The sequence below is a fragment of the Thrips palmi genome, unplaced genomic scaffold, assembly GCF_012932325.1.
Source record: "Thrips palmi isolate BJ-2018 unplaced genomic scaffold, TpBJ-2018v1 HiC_scaffold_12, whole genome shotgun sequence".
Taxonomy (NCBI): Eukaryota; Metazoa; Arthropoda; class Insecta; order Thysanoptera; family Thripidae; genus Thrips; species Thrips palmi.
The window spans coordinates 6,666,550-6,690,002 of NW_023144623.1; the positions used below are offsets into that span (position 1 = coordinate 6,666,550).

A 23,453-nucleotide genomic window follows, 5' to 3' on the forward strand; every position below is an offset into this window, starting at 1 on the left:
TAAGAAGCAAAACGGCGGGGGAAAAAAAGTGCAGCCTCGCGATTAAGATCCGCGAGGGTCACCCGCCCCGTCCCGTCAGCCCCGGGCACGCCGCGTCGTTGCGTTGCCGCGGTAACGGAGCCTCATTTATAACGGCCGCTTTTTAGGAGGCGTCCCCGACGGGGACTTTCTACGCCACCTCCTGGGGGTGCATTCACACCGGGGGCCGTGTGCTCTGGCGTCAATCAACAACAGTGCCCCGCCGCTCTGTCTCTCTCGCACCCCCGCGGGGTGCCCCATAGATGCAATGACTCAACTCGACTGCAGTTTGACCGAGCGCCTGGTTTCGTTTGTGTTGCAGCCCGCCATGCGCATGACCCGGTAGAGGCTCCACCATGGAAGACAAACCGCGCCCCAACTTCACCTCCTCGGTGAGCATCGCCGTGCCCGGGCCCGGGCGCCCCGGCCAGGACGAGGTGGACAGGGCCATGCCGGCCATGCCGAACCACGGGCACGACAACGCCGCCTTCGATGCGGACGAGGCCGTCACCATCTCGGTGCCCGAGGACGGCGCCAGCGGCCCGCTCAACGGCAGCATGACCTCCACGGCCTCCACCGTCACGGCCGACGGCACCCCCACCAAGACGGCCAAGGACGGCATGGCCGAGGCCGTCAACCTGGAGCTGGTCAACATGAACCCGTTCTCGGCCTCGGAGAAGGCGGCCATGGAGGAGGCCGCGCCGGCCAACGGCGCCAACGGCCACGGCGGCAACGGCGTCAACGGCATCCCCATCAAGAAGGACTCGGCCGAGGACGTGCGGGACCCCTACGACGAGTACTTCGTGCCCGTCAACGAGCATCGGAAGTGCATGAGGTGAGTCAGTCGGACAGTCTGGTGCAGCTGGGGGCGCATCAGACTTCGTCTTTACATTTTCCGAAAGAGAAGTAAGAGAATCTGAAACGGAGGCGCGCGCACGTAACCCGACTATTTCATTTCGCCGCGGGGCGGGGCGGGGCGGCGGTAATGAATGAATGCATAAAATGGGAATGCTTTTCGCCTCGCGCCTGGGTTTGCGAGTGTGCTGCCCGACCAGGCCGGCCACACGGCGGGGGAGTGGAGTGGGCCTGCCTCGCATGGGAGCAGGGGGCTCGCTGCTCTCTCGTGGGAATGCCCCCCTCCCCTCCCCTTCCCACTCGTCCCTTTTTCGTGCGCGGAAATGCGATTAAAAAGTCGGCCAACCTGAAAGATAGTTCTCAGGCACTAGTCGATTGGGACACCGACGGCGGCACCTCGTTATACCGCGTGAGTGTGTGTGTGTGTAGTGGCTACACTTTTAGAGCCCAGCGACAGGGCTGGACTCTTTGAAAGCCTCGCGGAAACAAGGTGCCGATACAGCTTTCGCCCGAAGCACTTACAAGCTACTGCCGTTAAACGCGTTAAACACTGCCGGCGCTGTGTCGGTGTTGGCGGGGGGCGGGGGGCAGGGGCGTAAAGCAGAGCCGACTCGGCATTGACTCGGACATCGGAATCGAGGTCCGCGGCGTTTATTCGTTTGTCAAGGGCCACCCAGCGAGACGCGGCGCGACGAGATGCCGCTTTTAGTGTCTGGCCGAGCGGCTCCGCGTCGTACTACGTCGTCATGGCGACGGCCCGGAGGCCGTCTCCGCCGTCATCGACTGGCGGAAGTCGCGGGGACGTCCAGCGAGGCGGGCTGGAAGTACCGGAGTAGCGCCCCCAGCCCGCAGCGTCTTCCGCGGTCTTCCGCCCAGTCGCCGGGGAGGCCGCGGCGCCGCGCCGCGCGCAGGTCATGCAGGCCATGCAGGCCAGGGTCGCGGCCCCCCGCGGCCCGCGGCGGCGCGTGCGGCGGCCTCGCGGCCTCGCCCCGGGGAGCGGCCAGTCATCCGCGAACGGGGTCGCCGTCGAGGAGGCCGTGGACGCCGTCAAGCGCCGCGCGGATCGTGGAGCGTCGAGCGCGCAGCGCGCAGCGGGTGGCGTGGGGTGGGTCAGGCCGGCGTGACGAGTCAGGGCAGGGCGCGGCGCGGCACGGCGACACCGACGCCGTCCTCTCGTTCCTGTCTTCCTGGCGCTGGACGCGCACCGTCATGACCCTGCTCGCCCGATGGCCGCCGCTCTGCCGGCAGGTCATGCTCCCCGAGGCCAAGCCGCGTCCCTGCGTCCCTGGCGGCGCAGGGCATTGCAGCGCGGCGCGCCACGCGTGTGTTGGGCGAAAGTAAGAGTGCCGCTCGTCGGGAGTCCCTGCGGCCCCGCGGCCCCGCGGCCGATGAGGCGAACGAAGTAACAAAGGCTTCGCCTGCTTGCTCCACGCCACTGGAATGCTGTCTGGCTGTCTCTGCCGCCGCGGCGCCCTTCGCGTTTCCTACCACCTTGCCGCCGATGAGCAGCGATAAACGCCCCGCCGCCGCAACGCGAGAGGAAAAAAACGCGGCTGGTCCGACGGGTAATCGAACCCGAAATCCGCGCCCCGAAACGCAGCGCCTTAAACCACGCGGCCACCGTGACAACCACGTGTTTGCGGCCGGTGCCGCCGCTCGTACGCAGAGCGCAAAGCCGTGACGGAAAGGTCGCGCCGCTCCACTGCTAGCGCGGCTGGCGCGGCTGCCGCGGCGCCGTGTGAATGGACCAGGTCGCCGTCCCGGTTCGGATGTCCCGATGTTCCGATACCGGTCTCGTCCACGGCGGCCACGCCGCCACGCCGCGCCGCGCACCGAAATCGCGGCCCAGCCCGGATTAGGTTAGCGATCTGGAGGAGCTGTAGCGGCCTGCCGCCGGGGCGGGGCGGGGCGGGGCGGGCGCGAGCCAAGTTGACGCCAATTCTCCGCGCTCCATCGGCCAGCTTAGGTGGGGCGGTGCGCCCGGAGCCTCGCCTGGCCCTGATCCCTGCGCCGGAGTCGAGTCGCTATGAAAGGCGGCAGTTTCATTGCCAGCACACACACACATACGCGCACACACTGACGCTTTACTAGCAGGAGTTATTGTTACATTGGCGGTTCGAATGCGCGCGCTTCGTGTGTTTGGGTGCGATCCTACAGTGGCTCTGGCTCGCTCTGGCTGCGTCCTCCCCGTCGTGGGTGCCCCGTGTCCGCCGCGTGACACAGTGTGACACGGAGTCACGCTGTGTCACACCTGACGGCCTGTCGCAGCCTCTGTGCCCCGTCCCGTCCTCGGCCGTCCTCGACACACATACGCGTTCGTTCCGATATCACCGGCGGCGCGGCGGGGGATCGTCCTTGAGTACGCCGACCGGTCAGCCAATGCCTCAGCCAATGCGATGCAGCGATACAATCCAGCCAACGCTAATCAATCGGATCAAAACCCGCTCTCTCTCTTTCTTTTTTTGTGCACGCCTGGGAAGGCTGCCCCGCTGCCCTTGTGTGGGGTCGCCCGTTGGCCAAGCGGCCGGCGAGGAGAGCGAGTGCTCGAGCGAGTGCGCGGGTGGACTTTCGGCGCCTCGCAGCGGTCGCTCTGTCTCTCTCGCACTCGTGGGGCGTCCCCTGCGGGTGCGAGAGAGACAGCAGCGGGCGGTCGGGCCCTGTCATATGCGTGTGTTACTGCTGCGCGGCCAAGGTTTAGGTGAACAAATCCACGAAATTGCCGTTCCGCAATTAGTGCGGGCCCCGCGGTGCCCCAGGTGATGGCCGAGCCCTGTAGGGCCTCCAGGGCCTCCAGGGCCTCCAGGGCCTCCAGGGTCCACCGCGGCGACTCGTTTGCGAAAAGGCGAAACGGCGCTGCTCCGCTTTAGAGTGCTAATTTGATCTGCCCGGAATGGCTGGAGCGCGGGCTGGAGCGGGCTGGAGAGCTTTCCAGCTCGTTAGAGGCGTTAGAGGCGGTGGGCCAGCTCGGTTTGGGCCGTGCCGCGCCGTGCCGTGCCGTGCCGAGGTGGCCGTCGTTAATGTGGACACACGGCGCATGCATGCCGTGGATAAGGGTCTAGCCAGCTTGGCCGCCGCGCAAAAGAATAATCATGTTTCCCTCCTCATTTATTCTCAATTTCATTTTTATTTTTTCCGCCCCAAGTTGTAATTTTTTTTTCAAGCGGTGCGCCAAAATTTTCCAGAGAGGCTGACGGGTGCGATGACTCGTCCGGAATCCATGCCCCTCCTGCCGGCCGTCGTCTTCGTCTCCGCGGACGTCGCGCCGCGCCGCGCTGCCCACGCCGACTCCGCCTTTCTCGGCGACCAAATCATTTCGTTTTCGGCGCCTTCGTTATGACTCAGATCGTTTTTTGTTTTGTTTCTCTCTTTTGTAACGAAAAGAAATTACCGCGGGCTGAAAGCCGGACGGCGCGAGAATTGATGCTCCAGTCTGGACCTCCAGTCTGTCCGCCGCTCTGTCTCTCTCGCACTCATGGTGCGTCCAGTATAGGAGCGAGAGAGACAGAGCGACGAAAACGGCTCTCGGGATCAGTCTGCTGAGGCTGGGGTTGGGTTACACCGCGCCGTGGCGAGCGGTTGAGCGTCCGGTGGGGTTTACGCTCGCTATGGTAACGAGGCTGGATTACACCAGTCTACTTCTCTCTCTCTGTTTGGCTTGGGTTCAAGTCGGCTCGGCCAAGTTCGCAGGCGTCCACCGTTTTGGACCGCCGCGAGTCCGTGCCGTCGGTGAGTGCATGGGTGCGTCCTTGGAGTCCTTGGGCGAGAGCGCCCGGCATGCTGGGCCGCCCGCTCCACGCGCCAGAGTGGCGGGCGTGCCTACCCCGCCCCTGCAGCCCCTGCAAGGCGCGCTACGCGACCGCCTAGCGAGTTCTTGAACGCAACGTGCCGCCAAGTAGCCTCCAGTTCCGGACGAGTGTCCGCCAGAAAGAAAGCCCTTCTGAACTTACAGTGTGTCCGTGGCCACTTGGAAGGCAGCAGCCCGTTAGCGCCCCGCCCCGCCCCGCCCTCCGCGAGGCCCTCCTCTCCGCCCCCGGGCAACGGCTGTGGCGCCGGCCGCGGTTTATAAATAATAATAAACAAATAACGCTGCCGATAGTAGTTATAACCGACACGGGTGTCGTGACCGAGCCACGCCGAGGAAAGTTACGAGTGCGACGCTCGCGCCGTGCCGTGCCGTTACCCGCGGCGAGGCGGGCCGGAACACCAGACCGTCGCGTAGGCAGGGCGCGGCGCGGCGCGGCGCGGCACGGCAGGTCGCGGACACCGGCCGGGCCGGGTGGGTGGCACTAAATTTCACACGTGAGGTCCACGGGGTCCACGACGGGGCCCATCGGAGCGTGCGGCCCCGGCGCAAGGAGCGCAGTGGGTCGGGCCATCGGGCCACACTGTAGGCCGTTGGCAGGCCGGCCCCCCCGATGCCCCATTGACTCCGGGGCGCCGCCACGGTGACCGCGTCGGGGTCCCAGTCCCAGTGGAGGCCCGGCACCGCCATGCAATGCATGTATGCGGGGCTGCGCTCCGTTGTGTGTGTGCGCGTGTGTGTGTGAGTGCATCGGTAACGTTGTCCTCGTTTTCCGTTTCAGGGGCGAGAAGCTGTACGTGACGAAGGACAAGCGCGACGTCCCTAACGGCCGGCGCTGCCTGTGCTGGGTCGTGGGCCTCATGTTCCTGGGCCTGGCCCTGCTCCTCATCGTCCTCGCCGCCAGTGAGTAGTCTTTCATGGTCTTCTTCTTCTCCCGATAGTGTGGGTGGCACTAACCGAGGGCGTTGCCGTCGTGCAGCGGGCTTCTTCTCCCAGGGAAGTGCCAAGCAGGTGGACGTGTCCGGGCGCGCGCTCAGCAGCCAGCACGGCGCGTCCAGCCCCGGGCCGTCCTCCGCCTCGCCGCCGCCGTCCAGCACCGCCCTGCCCGACCCGCCCACCACGGACACCTCGCGGCTGTACGGTAAGCACAAACACCAAACATAAATCAATCCCCATTTCTTCTTGTCTACCCGCGCTGACCTGTGATTTTGTCTTGTCCGGCAGTTCCGCGGGTGGTTGACGGCCAGCTGACCATCCTCAACATGGACTTCTCGCCCGACCTACGGAACAAGAGCTCGGCCAAGTTCCAGGAGCTTGCGACCAGCCTCGAAGCGGAGGTGAGTATACGAAGCCGCGGCAGGGTTTGCAAGAAACACGTCGCCATGTTCCAAGCGGTCAAGTGATTATCATCTCGCTGTTTCTTCCCGTCTAGTTGAAAGACATCATGTTCAGCCCCGAGACCCTCAAGTACGGCGCCGCTGACGTCACCATCAAGGTCATGGACTTCAGGTACGTACACGCGCATAGGAGTCGACGCGCAGGCATGAAATAACATTCTTTGGCTTTATCTTCTAACATTTTCCTCCCCGTTCCAGCCCCGGCAGTGTGGTGGCCAAGTTCCGCGTGGCCTGGGACTGGAAGTCGGGGGTGCAGGGCGTGCAGCAGGAGGCCGCCCCCATCAACAAGCAGGAGGTGCGCGACCGCCTGCAGATGTACATCCGCAGCCACGGCGGCTACGTCTACACCTACCAGATGCCCGTGGACTCCATCAAGGCCAACGGCAAGTCTCTCGTCCCACACTCTTGTCGTCGTTGTTGCTTTTCGTGCCCTAACCGCTCATCCTCTGTCTTTAGACCTGATCGACAAGTGCCAGATGAACAACGGCGACTGCTCGCACGAGTGCAGGTTCGACAGGGAGCTGCTGACCAACATGTGCTCGTGTCCGGAGGGCTGGGCCCTCGACGCGGCGGGCTACAACTGCGTGTCTGCAGCCGGTACGTGCGGCAGGCAACACCGCCCACGCCACTGTGAGGGCCCTTTCACTAACCCATGCCCTCTGCCTAACAGGTGAATCTCCCGAACCAGCTCCATCTACCCAGGACCACGGCCACCATGACCACGACCACCATGACCACCACCACCACCATCACGACGTGGACGCCAAGGCGGAACCAGAGCCGTCCGCCGAGCCCAACCCTGAGCCTGCTCCCGAACCGTCGGCGGAGCCCGCGCCAGAGCCATCTGCTGAGCCATCCCCCGAGCCCGCCGCTGAACCAGCGCCCGAACCGTCCGCAGAGCCAGCCCGCGAGCCTGCTGCTGAACCCGCACCGGAACCATCTGCCGAGCCGGCCCCTGAACCGGCCGCGGAGCCCTCTCCCGAACCTTCGGCCGAGCCTGCCCCTGAGCCAGCCGCTGAGCCGTCTCCCGCACCATCGGCCGAGCCGGCACCAGAACCATCTGCCGAACCGTCTCCCGAGCCCGCCGCAGAGCCATCGCCAGAGCCGTCTGCTGAACCAGCAGCGGAACTCGTTGCCTCGGAGAAGGTCAAGTCGGAGGACCAATCGGCTCGCCTGTCGGTTGAGCCTGCGGCTGAACCCACCCCTGAGCCCTCCGCGGAGCCTTCACCCGAGCCCTCCGCGGAGCCATCTCCTGAGCCCGCAGCCGAACCATCGCCCGAGCCTTCTGCAGAGCCTGCTCCTGAACCAGCTCCTAAACCCGCTGCTGAACCATCGCCCGAGCCCTCTGCAGAGCCTGCTCCTGAACCCGCGGCCGAACCGTCACCCGAACCTTCCGCTGAACCTGCTCCTGAGCCCCCAGCCGAACCGTCCCCGAAACCCTCCGCAGAGCCCGCCCCGGAGCCATCCGCTGAGCCTGCACCCGCCGCGGAGCCAACGCCTTCTCCTGAGCCATCTGCTGAACCTGCTGCTGAACCTAGCCCCGAGCCTGCTGCTGAACCTAGCCCCGAGCCTGCTGCTGAACCTACCCCCGAACCAGCCGCAGAGCCATCGCCTGAACCAGCAGCAGAACCATCGCCCGAGCCTGCCGCCGAGCCCTCTGCAGAACCCGCGCCAGAGCCATCTGCCGAGCCATCCGCCGAGCCCTCCGCCGCGCCCTCCGTGACGCCTGCGACGGCCTCGTCGCCTCGCCCCCTCGCTGACCTGGACAACGCGGCGCTCATGGAGATGGTCGGCATGTCGGAGGGCCGCAGCCACCGCGGCGACGACGCGGCCCTGGTGGCGGACTTCGCCGACCTGACGGACCAGTCCGCCGTCCTGGTGTCGGCCGCTAGCCAGACCGGAGCCCCGACCACCACCGTCTTGCCGGAGCCGGCTGCGACTGACGCGCCCCTGGACGCCGCCGTCAAGGCCGCCGACAAGGACACTGCCACTGTGGCGGCGCCAGCCGATGCGGAGGCCAACACCCAGCCCCCCAGGCTGGACAACGATGAAATGCACAAGGTGAACCCCCTCGAGATGAACCCCAACGAGGATGCCGTCACCGACGTCACCACCGCCAGCGCCGTGGGGCCCAAGGACGCCGCCACGACCCCAGCGACCACTAGCACCGCGGCGCCGTCGTCGGCGGCCTCCGAGGACGCCACCGTCGTGCCCGAAGTGTCGTCGGCTGCGTCCGTGCCGTCCGAGCAGAACGACATCGACAAGAACAACGACAACGGGCTGGGGGCGAGCGCCGAGGACAGCAAGACGGCCAACAACGACCTGGCCGGCGACGAGGCGGACCAGCTGATCGCCCTGGACAAGGACGACAAGGCTTCGCTCAAGCAGAAGCTGGACAAGGAGTACTCCAAGAAGTACCTCAACGACGCTGCCAAGGCTGGCGCGGTGGCTGAGGCATCGACGTCCGCCTCCAGCGACGACGCCGACGCCACGACGCCCAGGTCGGCGCCAGCGGCGGAGGCAGAGACAGCCACGGAATCGCCCAAGGCAGAAACCACTCCAGGTAAGCGCGTGAGACCCCGGCCGACAAGAGTCACTCGAACTGTCGTTCCATTATTTCAACACGCTCTTTCCCTCCTTTCCAGAATCTGCGTCTGCAGAGGTAGCTTCGTCGCCGTCCTCGCCCGCCGAGACCCTGGACACCAACGAGTCCAACCCCATGAACGTGCCCGTGGTTGTCGTCAGCGACACGGATATGGAGACCACCACCGTCGTGGAGGTGACGCCGACGCCGAGCCCCGCGGTGGAGGCCTCCACGTCCGCGTCCCCCGAGGCTCCCGTCACCTCCGCCCTCGTGTCCGAGACCACGCCGTCCGAGACCACCGCGTCTGGCGCACCGGCCTTCCCCCACGCCATCTTCTCCAAGTGCGCTGCCGGTACGTCCACGTTGAATTTTATTTTATTTTTGAGAGTTTTGTCGATTTTTTTTGTAACCCGTTTGAAACTGTGTGGTTTACTCAGGGCAATTCCAATGCACCAACGGCACTTCCCGCGAGGGTGCATACTGCGTCCCTCTTTCGTCGAAGTGCGACTCCGTCAACGACTGCTCGGATGGCTCAGACGAGGCCAAATGCATCGAGGAGGGATGCCCCGGTAACTTCCAGGTAACTTTTCCTTCACCGTGGCTGCTGACTGCAATGAAGACTGCCTTCGGGGAGCTTTTGGTTAAATGGAACATGTGCTTATTTTCTTCCAGTGCTCCAACAATCAATGCCTGAAGAGGCACCTTGTTTGCAATGGTATTGTGGACTGCAATGATGGAAGTGATGAAATGGGCTGTGGTAAGTTAAGCTCCTTCCTTCCACTAAAATCTTGAACAGACCATTTGAATTCATTCATTTATTCAAATCAACTTGTTTGTTTCAGAAAACTGGCAATGTCAGTTCGATGAGTTCCAGTGCCCCTCAAAGCGCTGCATCCCTGTGCTCTCACAGTGTGATGGCAAGCCGGACTGTGATGATCATATGGATGAACGAAACTGCCAAGGTAAAGTATCCTTTCAACGAAAGAATAGCTGCTGCATACCTTTGATTGAGGCGGCTTTCACTATTTTATTTTATGTTTTCCAGACTCATGTGGTAATGACGAGTTCCACTGCCCTGAGGGATGGTGCATACAACTTACTCAGCGTTGTGATGGGATGTCAGACTGTGCGAATGGAGAAGATGAACTTCTCTGCGGTATGACCTCCCTCTTTGATCCGATGCCAATAAATTGTAATTTATTATTTTAAATTGATAACCACATATATTTTGTTTATTTAGATTGTGCCCTGGACCAGTTCAAGTGCCATACTGGAGGATGTATATCCAAAGCGGAAGTCTGTGATGGAGTCGATCACTGCCCCGACTTGAGTGATGAGTGGAACTGTATTCGTCTTGACAATGAAACATCTTATCTTCAAATTAGGTTTGATCAACCTACATTTATTATGTGCACAGTTTTATGCACCATTCAATTTTATCTTCTAAAATGAAACTGTTTCAACAGGAATGCTGACGATGAATGGTCACCTGTTTGCGGAAACCACTGGGACTCAAAGTGGAGTGATATGGCTTGCCAAAGTTTGGGCTTCAGTCAATCTGCATCAACAGAGTTCCAAGCTTCAAATAGCAGCAATTTTATGAGCCTGAAAGATGATGCTACCCTCAATGTCGCAACTGCTGATGGTCATCGTCTTCATAGCATGTTGAAAAGTACTAAGGAGGGATGTGCTGAGGGTGCTGTTGAACTTCAATGCCAAGAGTTTAGTAAGTGTGATTTTCCTTGCTGATATTTCTAATAGGCCATATTATGGCTGTGTAACACCCATAAACAAACACTATCTTGCAATAAAATTTTTTTGTTGTTGTCCTTGCAGCATGTGGAACTCATAGCCCATCTGCAGAGAGTATTGCTGGGCGTCTGGCTGGTGGGGATGGAGCTGCTAGCGGCTCCCAACCATGGGTCGCTATCCTTTACAACAGTCGTGTTAAAAGTAGCTGCACTGCCAGCATCATTAGTCCTCGCTGGCTGCTGGCATCGTACAACTGTCTGCACACGAAGTAAGGCCCTCAGTTTGAACCAAAAATAGTTTTATTCTTTGCAACAACTGAAAGTACTCATGCAATTTATTTTTGCTCCACAGAGATAAGACCTTATCAAATAAGGATTGGATTGCCTACGCAGGAGGATCAATGTTTGATAAAAATATGGACACTCAGATGCGCAGTGTACACTCTATAGTGCCATACCCCCAAGTCAAGTATAATCAGTTGCTTTACACACACGATATTGCTCTAGTTGAGTTGCAAAATCCTCTCCAATTGACAAACAAGGTTGGAGCAATTTGTCTCCCAGAGAAGGAAGTAGAGCCAGAACAAATTTGTGTGACAGCTGGATGGGGATTCTCCAATCCAGGAGGTAAGTAGTGAAATTGATTTTCTTTTCCACATTAAGGAACTGAAAAAAAAATTACAATCGTTACTTTTTTTGCAGAGACCAATTTTAGTCAATATTATTTGCCAGTCCCATTGATGGATGTGAGTGTATGCAATTCAACAAAGCACTATGCTGGAAAGATTTCAAAGGACAGTATATGCGCAGGGTTCACTGATACTGAGAAGTCCCCATGTTACGTAAGTCTTGAAAGATATCTTTTGAATCTTTTATTTTACTTTCATCCAGATTTCTTTGTAACACAAGCTTGAATTTTATTTTTCATTCTTCTAGAACGACGAAGGCAGCCCATTGATGTGCTCCAATGAGAATAGCGTGTGGGAACTTCAAGGGGTGCTCAGCTATCACAGCAACTGTGGCAGAGGTCATCATCCATCAGTATTTAGCTCTATTTCCAATGTTAGATTTTGGATTGAACGCACAGTTGGCAGCTTTAAGAGAAAAACGAGTTTTAATGTTAGAAGGTGATCTCTTTGTAAATTAAATATCAGATGCCAAGTCAGCTTTGTGTTTTTGATGCGATCGCATGTATGTTAATGTGCTCAACATAATGTAAAGCAATGTGTTGATAGTTCTTATGTTTTCAGTGTTAATAGTCATCTCTGAAATGTAATGAATGAGGAAATTCATTGTCCATTGTGATTTAAATGCTTGAATTAGTTTAATCATTGAAGTAGCAATGTGGGACCCAAGGAGAACAGGGCAGTTACTCCGAGCTCATTTTGGAGTCATTCGACTTGACTAAGATGTCACTTGTTAAGTTCCTTGTGCCAAACTTTTGACTATGGTGGACCAAATTTATTTTATTTTCATGTTTTGGTAACTATCTTGCTCTCCTAGGAATGTATGTTTTTCTAAGACTGCAAACAGAACTGCACCTTTTCTCCTGCCTTTATCATAATTTTGTTATCTTTCTATCTTTGTTTTAAAAATTAGCAATATTTGTTTCCTGACTGCTCTACTGTGCTGGTCACAGTGTCAGATTTTAACTGTGAATGTTTTGCACTGTTGATTTTATACCTTAATCAATGAAAATTTTAAACCCAATGACCATTATTTTGTTGCCCTCCCCAGTAAGGGCATCTTGGTAGTGTATAGTTAAATTAAGTAGTTGCTAGTCACTAATACATTGCTTTGCAGTGTATTTGTCAGACTAGGCTGTTGATGAAGATAGTACGTGGTATGAATATTTACTATCAGCTAGACTGTAACAGCTACAGAATTTTAACCTTTCCATTGAATTTTATCATGGGACCATTCCAAGTTCTGTCAACAGACGAATTTTAAGATGCTGCTATTATGAATTATTAGGGTACATGGATTCCAATCCTAGGATATTGTAAATTTATTATGAATTTATAAATAAGGCATTGTATAAAGTATTGTAACTATCTATTCTTCAGCATCTGTTAATCATCCTCAAGGTGGTGGATTCCATGTTCAATTGTTACCTTTTGATGTAGTTTGTAAATGTGCTGTGCTCATATTTTTACTATTTTATTTGTAATACAAATTTACAATAAGTTATACCTATATTTGGAGAATTGACTGCAGAACGCAGCTCCTCCCTCTCTACTTATCAGACATTCCGCCCCTTAGATGTACTGTATGTATTTGTTTATTATGTAAAGTGTGTGTGATAATTTTTGAAAGATTTTGTATGTGTAAATCTTGAGTGAATCAGAGACTGTTGATAGTGATAAGATCACATTAATCATTATTTTAGGTGACAAATGAACTGTTTCCTCACTAGAGAGTGATTCACCACAAGCATGTAAAATTGTAAATATGAATAACATTAAGACTTTAAACTTATTGCAGATGTAAATGTTTTAGTTAACCGTCATCATCATTACCCTCATCACTATGTTCTGTCAGCCAATTGCGATGCCATTGTCACTAAGACTTCTTCCAAGATAATCTCCCCCTATTTGTCTGCTTTTGAAAGAAAAGAAAAACTGTCACATTTGTCTTTTTTCTTATTATAGCAGCGACAAATAAATAAGTTTTAACAAACTTTGGACTGTGTTTTTTACCTTCTGTTCCCTACCTTCCAGAGCATACCCATTTTATCAAGTTGGTGGACATTCACTGATGACAAAACCAAAACAAGATTTAAACTCACATGACTTTATTAGGTCTGAAAGACCTGAAAGAATCTGACCCATTGGTTTGGCTTAATTCAGTAAACAATTCTATAAAATACCTACATGTCATCACTCAGTTAGATCACATGAACTTCCTCTTGGGAAGTAAATTGGAATAAGGAAAACAGAACATTAGGATAAGGCACCAAGAGTGATAATGCAGATACATTTGATATACAGGAGTTGCAATATGTATAACTAAATAACATCAATAAAAATGTATAAAACTAACACTCATAAACTAACATCTTTACCTCAGTCAAAATCAAAGTACAGTATAAACACTTTAAATTTCAAACAAAAATTTCAGACAAAACTTCAAAATTCCCAGAAATGCTTGTTTTGTACCCTGTATGTGAAAAGTCACATTAAAATTATTGTCTCAAACATTATTTTCATTACTCAAGACAATGGAAGGAATAAGGATCACAAAATGAGGGTTGCTTCCCATACAAGGAAAATTCATAGAGAGGAAAGGTAGACAAGAAAAAAAGAACCTGCTCAGGCCATGAGATTTTCAGCACCGAGATAATAGGCACACAAAACAGCTCCAAAAACTAAACAAACTAGAAAGTAGACATTGGTATGCAAACTAAAAAGTATGCTTGAAGAATAATATCATTAAATTTTGATGAAACAAAACATTTTATCAATAGAACACTCTTTCATATCACATCTAGTTCAGAGACCGTCATGATCAATATGTTGACGGATAGTGAACCCAATTAATTCTTATCTGGCGAAAGACACTTCAGACTAATGGCCCTGATGATTTCACAGATGCTGTCAGATCCTGTTCACTAATAAACAGACACTTCTGAACTTCTGGTTTACACTGTGCACAAAGTTTTGAAGAATTCCTGAAAAAAAAAATTTAAAAAAATAATGAAGTAAAAAAAACAGAGAACCAAATCGAAATAAAAACTTGAAATTTTGGTCAACAACTTACTTAAGCTGAGAGAATGAATCCATCTTCTTTTGCATCTGTCTAAGCTCCCATTCTTTATCTCGTAGCTGGCATCGCAGATGATAGATTGTCTCTTCTAATGCGTCAAAAATTGGCTGTAATGTAAAGCAAAGGGCCAGAATTACTACAAGGTGAAATGACGTGAGAGAATAGTCATAAGGCTGTGTGCCTAGTTGCAGTTGCATTACTCTGGATTCTTCCACCGTATCAGCGTATGATGGTGGCTCATCAAGGCAAAAGAATTCTCGCACACTTTGAGATGCCCTCATGTGAGGGTTATCCAGTATAGAATTGATTAGAGATTGGAGTCCTTGAATACGTTCCTCAAGGAAAGAAGAGTTGAAGTTATCTCCGAACCAGCGCTTTCTTGGAAGGGTCAAAACAGTTGAAGGAAAGTCCCGTTTCAACTGTAAACAAAAACATGGCATTGGATTTTTAACATGACAATCTAATGCAACTCATAAATGATGCTTCCTTTCTTTACTTACCTTGGAATGAAGACGTACAAAGTCAGTGTATCTACGGAATACAAACCAGCAGTCACCATAATTCTTATTGTCAATCCGCAACTTGTATACCTGATAAAAGCATTAATATTCAACATTAACAATAGAGAAGTTACTGCCAGAATTAATAAAAGATAACTGAGAACAAAACATAAACACATACTGTAAATCGAGCTCTCTCTTCCATTACTTCATACCCTATAATAGGTATTTGGAAACAAGCATTGTCAATGCCTGATCTCTGTATAGTGAAAGGTCTCAACCTTCAAAAAATGAAAAAAAAAAGGTGACATGCAGGAGTTTATTGTCATTGAACAGTGACAATAAATAATTATTAAGTGAATTTTACTCACTCGCACTCTAAATTTCTCTCACTTGCAGCTTCTGAGACGAGGGTACTACAGCAAGATTCTTTGTCATCATTTTGCTCTTTAGAGTTTTGAGAACTGTGCAGCCGAAGTCTAGATATGGTGGAGCTCACCTCACTGACACAGGGTTCATGTTCTGGCGAGCTCAAGTCAGGTTGCAGCATTTTGGTCTAGAACAACAACTTAGGATTACTTAATCTGGGCCTTGACAGGTTACTAACACACTCTGGAAACAGGACAACTTCTACAAACATACAGGATGACTACCTGTGAGAATGACAAAGTCAGTCCGTTGAGCTTCAAAGCTCAAATAAAAATAGAAATATTGCAAATACGTATTTTTATAACTTCAATATGCATTTGTAAACATACATGTCACAGTAACTCTTTTTTGACATCAACGGCGAATTTCTTATTCACAGAAGCTCTGCGAATAGGCTCGGGGAGTGCAAATAATGGCATACTCACATACAGTCACTCAAAAATGTATTTGAACCCTGTTTAGAAGAAAGATCACATCTCAACTTCTACGCAATCATTTCTTAAAATGTTTCAAGCAGCGACTCACCTTACAAAGAAAATTGGGAACGTAAGTTCAATAGAAATGAGATGACCTGTATTGACCGACCAACCATAAATGGGAAATACCCGAGACACCTGGAACGTACTTAACTCAGTAAACTGAGAGACTGATACAATTTTTCTTAAAATCGAGAATCATTTCTCTAATTACTTCAGTTCGTTCGACGGGCCACAAATCTTTTTATTCGAAAATCTCTCCTGGGAGGCCTGTTCTGTTGAAGGTACCTTGCATAGAAATCTTGTAAACACAATATTTTGGTATGTCAGTTGACCCTTCTGAAGAAACTATGCGCCAATCAGATGCGCAAAGAACCTGATTTCGTCAACTAAAAATTTCCTGGTAGTGATTCTGCTAGAAATTACGACCGTAAGTGTGTAAAATTTCGATGTTACGAGTCGTAAGTAACGTTGAACAGACGACAAGTGTGCGTTTTGTAGCCTTGCATTTCTACATGTGGATTGTGGCAAGAATACGTGTTTTTTGGGATAAGTTTATGTTAGGCCTAACTAAACTTTTACTGATGGGAGAGAGAGCTTTGTTTGGCCGACCCTCAACTTTCGTCTACACTCGTTTACTTTCTGGTGCACTGCAAGGCTAACCATAACCTGCCTTGTACTGTCAGTGCCGTGGATGTTCCCAAAAATTTTGAAAGTCCAAATATTTCTGCCAGTCTAGATTCAAAGTGGGACTATAGCCTCGGAGTAACCAACCAACATGGCAGTTTGACAGCCTGATCATTACTTCACTTAACAAATTTCATATGTGTTAAGCAACTTTTAAGGTCTTTCATCTCTTACTTATTTTACCTGCTCAACATATCTACCTTCCTGGTTGTTGACAATTTTCCAAGATTTGAGGTCATTGAATATTGTAGGCCATACTGACAATTTGTCACTCTTTTTGCCATTTTCTTAAATGTTTTTACTATTTTATGTTCCTTTCTGTGAGTAGAATATATTTGGACTTTTGTGTCCTCTTCATATGATTGAAACAATAGACCTTAAATCAAACTGTCCCATTTGAAGGCCCTTTTGTCAGTTAGGTTATCAAGGTTTTGGATGCTTTGTTTTTCTTAAATTATGTAAAAAAGCTCTTTTCATGACCATCCTTTACTTTTTCTCATTGTGATCTCCATCCTGGGTCATTGCTCCACCAAGTCTTCATATTTCACTTGACATTTGAAAAATGTTTTGTAGGTTATGTTGTGTGCCCTATTTTCTGTACACCTCTTACAGAATTATTTTGTAAATCCATTAGTGATTTCTACCCTTGTGTCTTGGTCAGTTTTTAATAGTTTTTCCCTTTATCATATTGTTTTAAAAAATGTATTTAATATCTCCAACTTTTAAGAAAAAACTCCTTATGAGAGATCAATTTTTTATTGGAAATTTCAGAGTGCCATCAACCTTATTGTTGGTTTCTTTCTTTGTTTTCAATATTTAATACTTTTATTTTTCTGCAGGTAGCAATCATGCAATCATCGGTGCTAAATCAGAGTGGTGACGAAGCGGTGGAATGTCCGCTTTGCATGGAACCTCTGGAGGTAGATGATCTCAATTTCTTCCCCTGCACATGCGGATATCAGGTTTGTGCCTAACTTGAAGCAAATCCAATTAAAGACATGATAGTTTTGCCTGTATGGATGATGAAAGAAAATCTTGTTAATTTATCCTCTTTGTGTGTCACAGATATGTAGGTTCTGTTGGCATAGAATTCGTACTGATGAAAATGGATTGTGCCCTGCATGTCGCAAGGCCTATCCAGAAAATCCTGCGGATTTTAAGCCTCTTAGCCAAGAAGAGGTTTCGCGTCTTAAGCAGGAGAAGCGACATAAAGATCATCAACGAAAGCAGAAAGTGACTGAAAACCGAAAGCACTTAGCTAATGTAAGAGTGGTCCAAAAGAATTTGGTGTTTGTTGTAGGTTTACCAACACGATTAGCAGATCCCGAGGTTTGTGGTGGTTAGACTTGTCCTTCTTCAACATATTTTTTCTTACGGGTGTTTTGTAATACAAGGTTGTTCTCAGGTTCTGAAAAAGCATGAATATTTTGGAAAGTTTGGAAAGATACACAAAGTTGTTATCAATCAAAGTACTACATATGCAGGTTCACAGGTAAATAAATATCATCAACCTGTCTTAAGTTTCATCAACTTTTTCTTCTTTGTATCTATTATCCTGAGGTATTAACTCTCTTCTTTTTTGTAGGGTCCAAGTGCCAGTGCTTATGTAACTTATTTCAAATCCGATGATGCATTACGTGCTATTCAAGCTGTTCAGAATGTTCCTGTTGATGGACGCACCATCAAAACATCATTAGGAACAACAAAATATTGTTCACATTTCATGAAGAATCAAGTATGTCCGAAGCCAGACTGCATGTATCTTCATGACCATGGTAAGGACTTGTGCCCAGAGGAGGGAGTTGAAAATATATTTTGTTTCAATAATAATAATTATAACTTTGCCTCAACATCAAAAATTTTCAGGTGATCCCGATGCCAGCTTTACCAAGGAAGAAATGCAACAAGGAAAGCACCAGGAATTTGAAAAGAAATTACACGAAACACTGATAAATTCCTACAACAAAGATAGGTTGGCATAATTCACTGTCTTTCATTGTGATTGCATGGTCAACTTTATTTCTATAATATGTAACATTTTATTGTTTTCCTGTTTCAGAAAACCTACGCCATCACCCCCAACAGCTGTAGGTTCTGCCAGTCAACCTAGTATACAACCGAGTAAAGATGCCTGGCCTTCATTACAACCAGGCACAACAATTAATTCAGGTAAATTCAGTCCTAACTCACCTGTTCCTTCTGTGTGTTGTGAAAAAAAAGTATCACATGCTGCTCTTTTTCAGTTGGTCCTAGTATTCTTTCATCAACATCAAATGGCACTAACAGCAGCAGTAATAGTAGCTCCAGCAGTAATAGCAATGGAAATAGCAATAATAACAAAGGCGAGGGCAGCAATCAAAAGAAACAACAGACTAGTTCTAAAAACAAGAAGAAAAATAATATCAATTCAGGCATAGAAGAAGGCAAAGGGTATTCTTCAAATACTAATTATTTTGTTTCTTATTTCTGTCATACACCAGTATTATAGTGTTGACTTACAATTTGTTTATTTCAGAAAATCAAAAGACAAAAATTCAGCTCAGACTACAGATAAAGAGGATGCTCATCGAAAACAAAATTCCCATCAAATACAGTCAAGCAGTACTAAAGCTCCCCGATCAGATAGGGCTAATAAAAGTGATAAACACAGAAATATGGATCCTGAACAGGATCACAGAAATGAAAGATCAAATGTTACTGATAATATAGATGAGGCTGATTTAACTGAGTCTCAACACTTTGAAAATGTCAGTCAATTTGGTGATGTGGAAGAAAGAATAGACACAATAGATGTGACGGTAAAGTCTGACAGAGTAGAAAAGACTGAAAGACCTAGCCAAAGTCAGAGGAACCATCTGACAGAAAATCATTTTGGTGAACTGGAAAACACCCTGTACTCATCTTCGAGTAAGTTCCTCCTTTGTGTTCCCCATCCCCATACCTACTGAATTATTGTATGTTACAGTATTTTGATGTTTTCTCTTCCAGCTCCAGTTTCCACTTCATCAGAAGAATCTTCTCCTGGTGGTCGTAGCTCCCCTGCTCGCCTTTCTGCCTCGCATAGAGCAGCGTCTCTTTTGGAACCTGACAACAATTCCTTCTTTTCTGCAGGCTTTACAAAAGTCAATCCGTCTACTCCTAATGCTGGTGAGACCACGGTTTTTGAAAGATTGAGTAAGTCTTAGTCACATCACTGACTCAAATTAATATTTTGTTTCTGTTCCAGTTTCTAATAGTGAATGGGCTCCAAATGGTGTGTCCCTTCCGCATATGCCTGATGTTTTGCCACCAGTTCATTCGTCTGAGGACTGGCAGGCAGCATTTGGGTTTGGATCCAATAGCTCAGTACCAGAAACCAAACAAACATCTGCTGCAGCTATGCTGGCTAAATATCACGCCTGGCTTGAACTTGCTGGTCAACAGAAACTCGAAAATTCCGGTGTTAATTTAGTGAATTCAAATTCAGTGCCTGGTTCTAATGAGCAGACCTTCGCTCACCAGTCCAGTACTTTTGGCCCAGTGCGAGTGCCAGAAAGTTCCAGTTTGTTGATGCACAATGCTTTCCAGCAGCAGCAGCATCACCACCACCAACAACAGCAACAACAGCAGCAGCAGCAGCAGCAACAACAACAGCATCAACAACAGCAACATCAATCCTTTTTGCTTCATCTACAGCAACAGCAAGCCCTGCGTCTGCAACAGGGTAGCCTGACCTCTGCAGGTCCGGAGGTTGGCTTTCCATCTGCTGATGTTAATCGTGAAAACATCAGCAATGGTCCATCAGAAAGGGAGGCTTTCCTTCGCTTTGATCAACATAGTTCTGCAAACTCATTATTAAATAATAGCCATGAGGACTACTTTAACAACAGTGATCATAGTGAAAGAAGACACACAGACGATGATCTTGGGTTTGATCCATTCCATGAGACACAGAAGGGTCTTGCAGAGATGATGGAAAAGGAACAGTTACTTAAACAGCAACAGCAGCAACAGAATCATAATTATCTTCAACATCAACACCACCATCAGCTCATGCAGCAAGCCCAGCTTGCAGCTCTTAATCAGCAACACAACTACCAACAACACAATCCCTTATACCATAGGTGAGTTTTTAATGAATCATTGGCACCTTACTTACTGTGCTGAGCTATCTCTGGGACTATACTAAACAATTTATTGTCTTTTTCTTCAGACTGGCACCTCAGCAACAGGTGCCTAGCTGCACAAAACTATTGGAAGGACTTGGTCTAGGTATGAATAGTTCAATGGCAACCCGCAGCCGACCTCCCCCACCAGGTTTTGCCCCTGCACCTAACCACATGAATGCCTTTGGAATGGGTTTACCTCGTACTGCACCGACTAGCAGCAACCCTAGCAGCAACTTAGGCAAGTGTTCACGAATGTGATTACCAACTAGCCTAATCTGCCTTGAATTTAGTTTTTGTGAAGTCTCAAACAAATATTGTCTTTTATATTGCAGGAAGTAAAGTTTTACCGTTTATGGGTCTGGGCAGTGTTGGCAGCTCTGCAAATAACAGCAGTGCCAGTAGCAGCAATGGAAGTCAAAATTCACAGGGTATGCCAACAAATCATATGCCGTTCATGAATGGCTCCATACTGAATCAAGGTAACTTGGATATTTTGGAGGCTGGTATGAGATTATTTGTAAAGTTATTTTTACTGTAGCCAGTTTCTCACATATTCCACTTTGTCTTCAGGTATGTCTAAAACTACACTGGATTCTATGTTTGCCAGTGCTAAAGAATGGCCAGAGAACTGTAGATCTCTTTTACCAAATCTTGGTACTAGTGTTCCCCAAGCCCCATCACATAGTTATGCTGCTCAGAAAAGTAAGTGCCTATTGGATTGAATATGAGATTTCATTGACTCTTGTTATTCATTTCTTTATCTCAGTTACTTATTCTGTTTTGTGTCTTTTGTTAGCTGCTGCTTCTAGTTGGAACTGCCCTGACTGGACAGCGTTAGATCCAGCCATTGTTTCATCATCCAGACCACACTGGCCTGCTAGTTCACCAATGAGTACGCCCACTCCACCACCAGGATTCGGCTTTGGACAGCAACACCCACACACATTAAACACAACGAATATGGACAGTAAGTTGAAGATCTAACTTTCATTTGAATTCTATATGTACAGTCAAGTTCAGTTCCAGTTTTGTGTGTGATTATAAAACAGAAGGACACTTGGTTTTACGTGTTTGAACTAAACTTTCATTTTCTTTTTTCTTTTTGTTCCAGATGCATAGCAGTGAAATATTTCTGCCGCAGAGGATGGTCATTGCAAGACACTAGACTTAAACCAGTGTTCGTAATGTATATTTTGTTTCCTTTCTGTAGGCCCGTCTTAAAGGGCTACTTTAAATAGTCTCATGTTATGCAGCTTAGATAAGTTCAAACGAAAGTGATATTTCTATTGGACTGTCATTTTATAGATCAAGCAATGTACAATGGCATTGTTTTGGTATTCAGGGTAGAGTAAGATGAAACTCAACTCCTGTAACTCCGATTTCAGAAAGATTATATTAAAGCTATGTTTACAAATTACTTATTTGGTACACCTTGTGATTTGGGTTCCTCTAACATTTCTCAACGATTATGAATGTTATATCTGACAAAGTTTATTTGTTTTCTTTTTTCCCATCACACAGAAACTATTTTCTCAGATGTAGCGCATAGCTAAAATTACTTCTGTTTTAGTGAGAGGATTCTATTTTGTGTGATGTATTCTGACACTGTTACTTATGTTATCTACCATCCTTTGCAGCTGTCATCGCTATAATTTCAAATGGTGCTGGTTCTACTTATTTGTTTTTGTCTTGTGTGGTCCATAGTCCATGTACCAATCAAATTTAAAATGTCAACTGTTATGAAATGCAAATGAACAGTATTGGGTGAATGTTCAAAGCTGAAGTCTTTTGACTGAAAAGATATGCCAGGCCACTATGGGGAGCTGGCCCAGCACTGAGATTACCAACAAATTACTGAATTCAAATGTGAGTTACTATGTCTAATGGGTTGGATTTTGTGCTTCAAAAATGTGATCCAGCTTCCTACATTATTACTCGTATAATGGGAGCAAAGCATACAATATATATTATTTTTTGCTCTTACAAATTATGGCAGAATAAAGAGTGGAAAATACGATTATTATTATTATATTTGCGTTTTTACCTCAGTACCCGACCACTCTACAGTTTCTGTATTGAAGTCCGACACTCAAACTATCAGTGTGCAGTACAAATCTGAGAGGGGCTCCTACGCAATGTGCGCTGCACCTAGCGAGGCGGGGTGCGGGGTGCGCAGTGGCTCGAAAAGCTACAACGCTCTGCTCCGGTGGAGGTGGAGGCGCCCGTTGCGAAGGGCGGCCAAAGAATGCCGGAATGCTCATACGAGGCGCTGCTCGTTCTGCGCGCCGCCAGCACATATGGGCAAACACTTACCACCCGCCACCCCTCCCCCGACGCCCCTCCGGGCCGCCAGCTGCGCAGCTGCGCCGCCTCAAGAGCGAGCCGACCGAGACCGAGGGGTGGCGCGTGGCTGCCTGGTGGCTGCGCGCTGCGTTGGGCCCGCCGCCCGCCGTTGCCGCTCGCTCCTGCGGCAGGCCAGTTGCCAGTTGCTTCCGCCACGCCGCCGCGAGCCGAGCCAGCCGAGCCGGGCGCCCCTTGCAGTGCCGTGGCGCGGCAAGGCCCAGCAGCGGCAGAGGGCCCAGCGCCCAGCCTGCCGCCCGGACTCGTGTTTACGGCCGGAGTGCAAACAGTAAACAGTGTGTTGCAACGCCTGCAACGCAACACGGAGCGACCCGCCAGCCCACTGCAACACCGACCGGTCCTCCAAAGTGTCTCGCGGTGCGAGTGGAGTGAGCGAGATCGACTGCGATGCGGAACTGCCTCGTGCAGTGGTGGACCTGATCACTCGTAAAACAGTCGACTGAGTCGTACAGTGGTGCCGCAGGACGCCACACTAGAACTTCGTGGACCTCGAGTGCCCTTTCAGCAGGGATTCGAGTTTGGGGGTGTTTCGTCGAGTGAGGGACAGTTGCTCGCAAGGAGAGAAAGTGCAATCCGCCTGCAGCCACCGACAGGGCGCCTTGTCTGCCGCTTTTTGCTCACTGCAGGCCGCATCGAAATGAAGTGGCGTCACTCAAGAATGACCCAAGGTGGGCAAGAAC

At 49.8% G+C, this 23,453-nt stretch overlaps 3 protein-coding genes across 12 annotated transcripts; 2 read left to right on the forward strand and 1 right to left on the reverse strand.

Annotated features, from left to right (window-relative positions):
* The first annotated feature begins 340 nt into the window (after positions 1-340).
* Positions 341-13,086, forward strand: LOC117639955. Its single transcript, XM_034376055.1, has 19 exons — positions 341-853; positions 5,457-5,578; positions 5,655-5,816; positions 5,900-6,012; positions 6,108-6,184; positions 6,271-6,455; positions 6,529-6,669; positions 6,743-8,635; positions 8,718-9,008; positions 9,094-9,236; positions 9,329-9,413; positions 9,499-9,618; positions 9,702-9,812; positions 9,897-10,041; positions 10,123-10,382; positions 10,493-10,676; positions 10,760-11,034; positions 11,110-11,249; positions 11,344-13,086. The coding sequence occupies exons 1-19, from the start codon at positions 375-377 to the stop codon at positions 11,536-11,538; spliced, it is 5,121 nt and encodes a 1,706-aa protein (XP_034231946.1). The 5' UTR covers positions 341-374; the 3' UTR covers positions 11,539-13,086.
* A 98-nt stretch (positions 13,087-13,184) lies between these two features.
* On the reverse strand, positions 13,185-15,523 carry LOC117639958 (sorting nexin-16). 4 transcript variants are annotated; one of them, XM_034376066.1, is made up of 7 exons: positions 15,431-15,523; positions 15,044-15,228; positions 14,854-14,953; positions 14,673-14,762; positions 14,373-14,591; positions 14,167-14,279; positions 13,185-14,077 (listed from the first exon to the last, which is right to left on the reverse strand). In XM_034376066.1, exons 2-7 carry the CDS (start codon positions 15,220-15,222, stop codon positions 13,969-13,971), a joined length of 810 nt encoding a protein of 269 aa, XP_034231957.1. In that variant the 5' UTR covers positions 15,223-15,228; positions 15,431-15,523; the 3' UTR covers positions 13,185-13,968. The 4 variants fall into 4 exon arrangements, with proteins under 4 accessions (XP_034231957.1, XP_034231956.1, XP_034231955.1 ...); XM_034376065.1 differs by having other exon boundaries at positions 15,044-15,240; positions 15,326-15,508; XM_034376064.1 differs by having other exon boundaries at positions 15,315-15,507.
* Positions 15,524-15,590: 67 nt separating this feature from the next.
* On the forward strand, positions 15,591-22,441 carry LOC117639956 (myb-like protein Q). 7 transcript variants are annotated; one of them, XR_004587393.1, is made up of 17 exons: positions 15,591-15,647; positions 17,104-17,226; positions 17,330-17,593; positions 17,670-17,756; positions 17,850-18,039; positions 18,131-18,236; positions 18,324-18,433; positions 18,508-18,694; positions 18,780-19,171; positions 19,253-19,411; positions 19,491-20,367; positions 20,457-20,650; positions 20,745-20,891; positions 20,983-21,114; positions 21,209-21,379; positions 21,524-21,589; positions 22,050-22,441. XR_004587393.1 is itself a non-coding variant. In XM_034376056.1 (16 exons), the coding sequence occupies exons 1-16, from the start codon at positions 15,606-15,608 to the stop codon at positions 21,529-21,531; spliced, it is 3,189 nt and encodes a 1,062-aa protein (XP_034231947.1). In that variant the 5' UTR covers positions 15,591-15,605; the 3' UTR covers positions 21,532-22,432. The 7 variants fall into 7 exon arrangements, 6 of the variants coding, with proteins under 6 accessions (XP_034231947.1, XP_034231953.1, XP_034231950.1 ...); XM_034376056.1 differs by having other exon boundaries at positions 21,524-22,432; XM_034376062.1 differs by lacking the exon at positions 15,591-15,647 and adding an exon at positions 15,726-15,861 and having other exon boundaries at positions 21,524-22,432.
* Positions 22,442-23,453: the final 1,012 nt, after the last annotated feature.

Excerpts from the sequence above, each read along its gene's own strand:
- LOC117639955 (XM_034376055.1), top strand. The coding sequence starts at position 375 with ATGGAAGACAAACCGCGCCCCAACTTCACCTCCTCGGTGAGCATCGCC. Across the intron at positions 6,013-6,107 it reads CGACCAGCCTCGAAGCGGAG|TTGAAAGACATCATGTTCAG; the intron begins GTGAGTATACGA and ends CTTCCCGTCTAG. Across the intron at positions 6,456-6,528 it reads GGACTCCATCAAGGCCAACG|ACCTGATCGACAAGTGCCAG; the intron begins GCAAGTCTCTCG and ends CTCTGTCTTTAG.
- LOC117639958 (XM_034376066.1), bottom strand. The coding sequence starts at position 15,222 with ATGCTGCAACCTGACTTGAGCTCGCCAGAACATGAACCCTGTGTCAGT. Across the intron at positions 14,763-14,853 it reads AAGAGAGAGCTCGATTTACA|GTATACAAGTTGCGGATTGA; the intron begins GTATGTGTTTAT and ends TGCTTTTATCAG. Across the intron at positions 14,280-14,372 it reads ATACGGTGGAAGAATCCAGA|CCAATTTTTGACGCATTAGA; the intron begins GTAATGCAACTG and ends TTTACATTACAG.
- LOC117639956 (XM_034376056.1), top strand. The coding sequence starts at position 15,606 with ATGTTTCAAGCAGCGACTCACCTTACAAAGAAAATTGGGAAC. Across the intron at positions 17,757-17,849 it reads CTACATATGCAGGTTCACAG|GGTCCAAGTGCCAGTGCTTA; the intron begins GTAAATAAATAT and ends TCTTTTTTGTAG. Across the intron at positions 20,368-20,456 it reads CACAATCCCTTATACCATAG|ACTGGCACCTCAGCAACAGG; the intron begins GTGAGTTTTTAA and ends CTTTTTCTTCAG.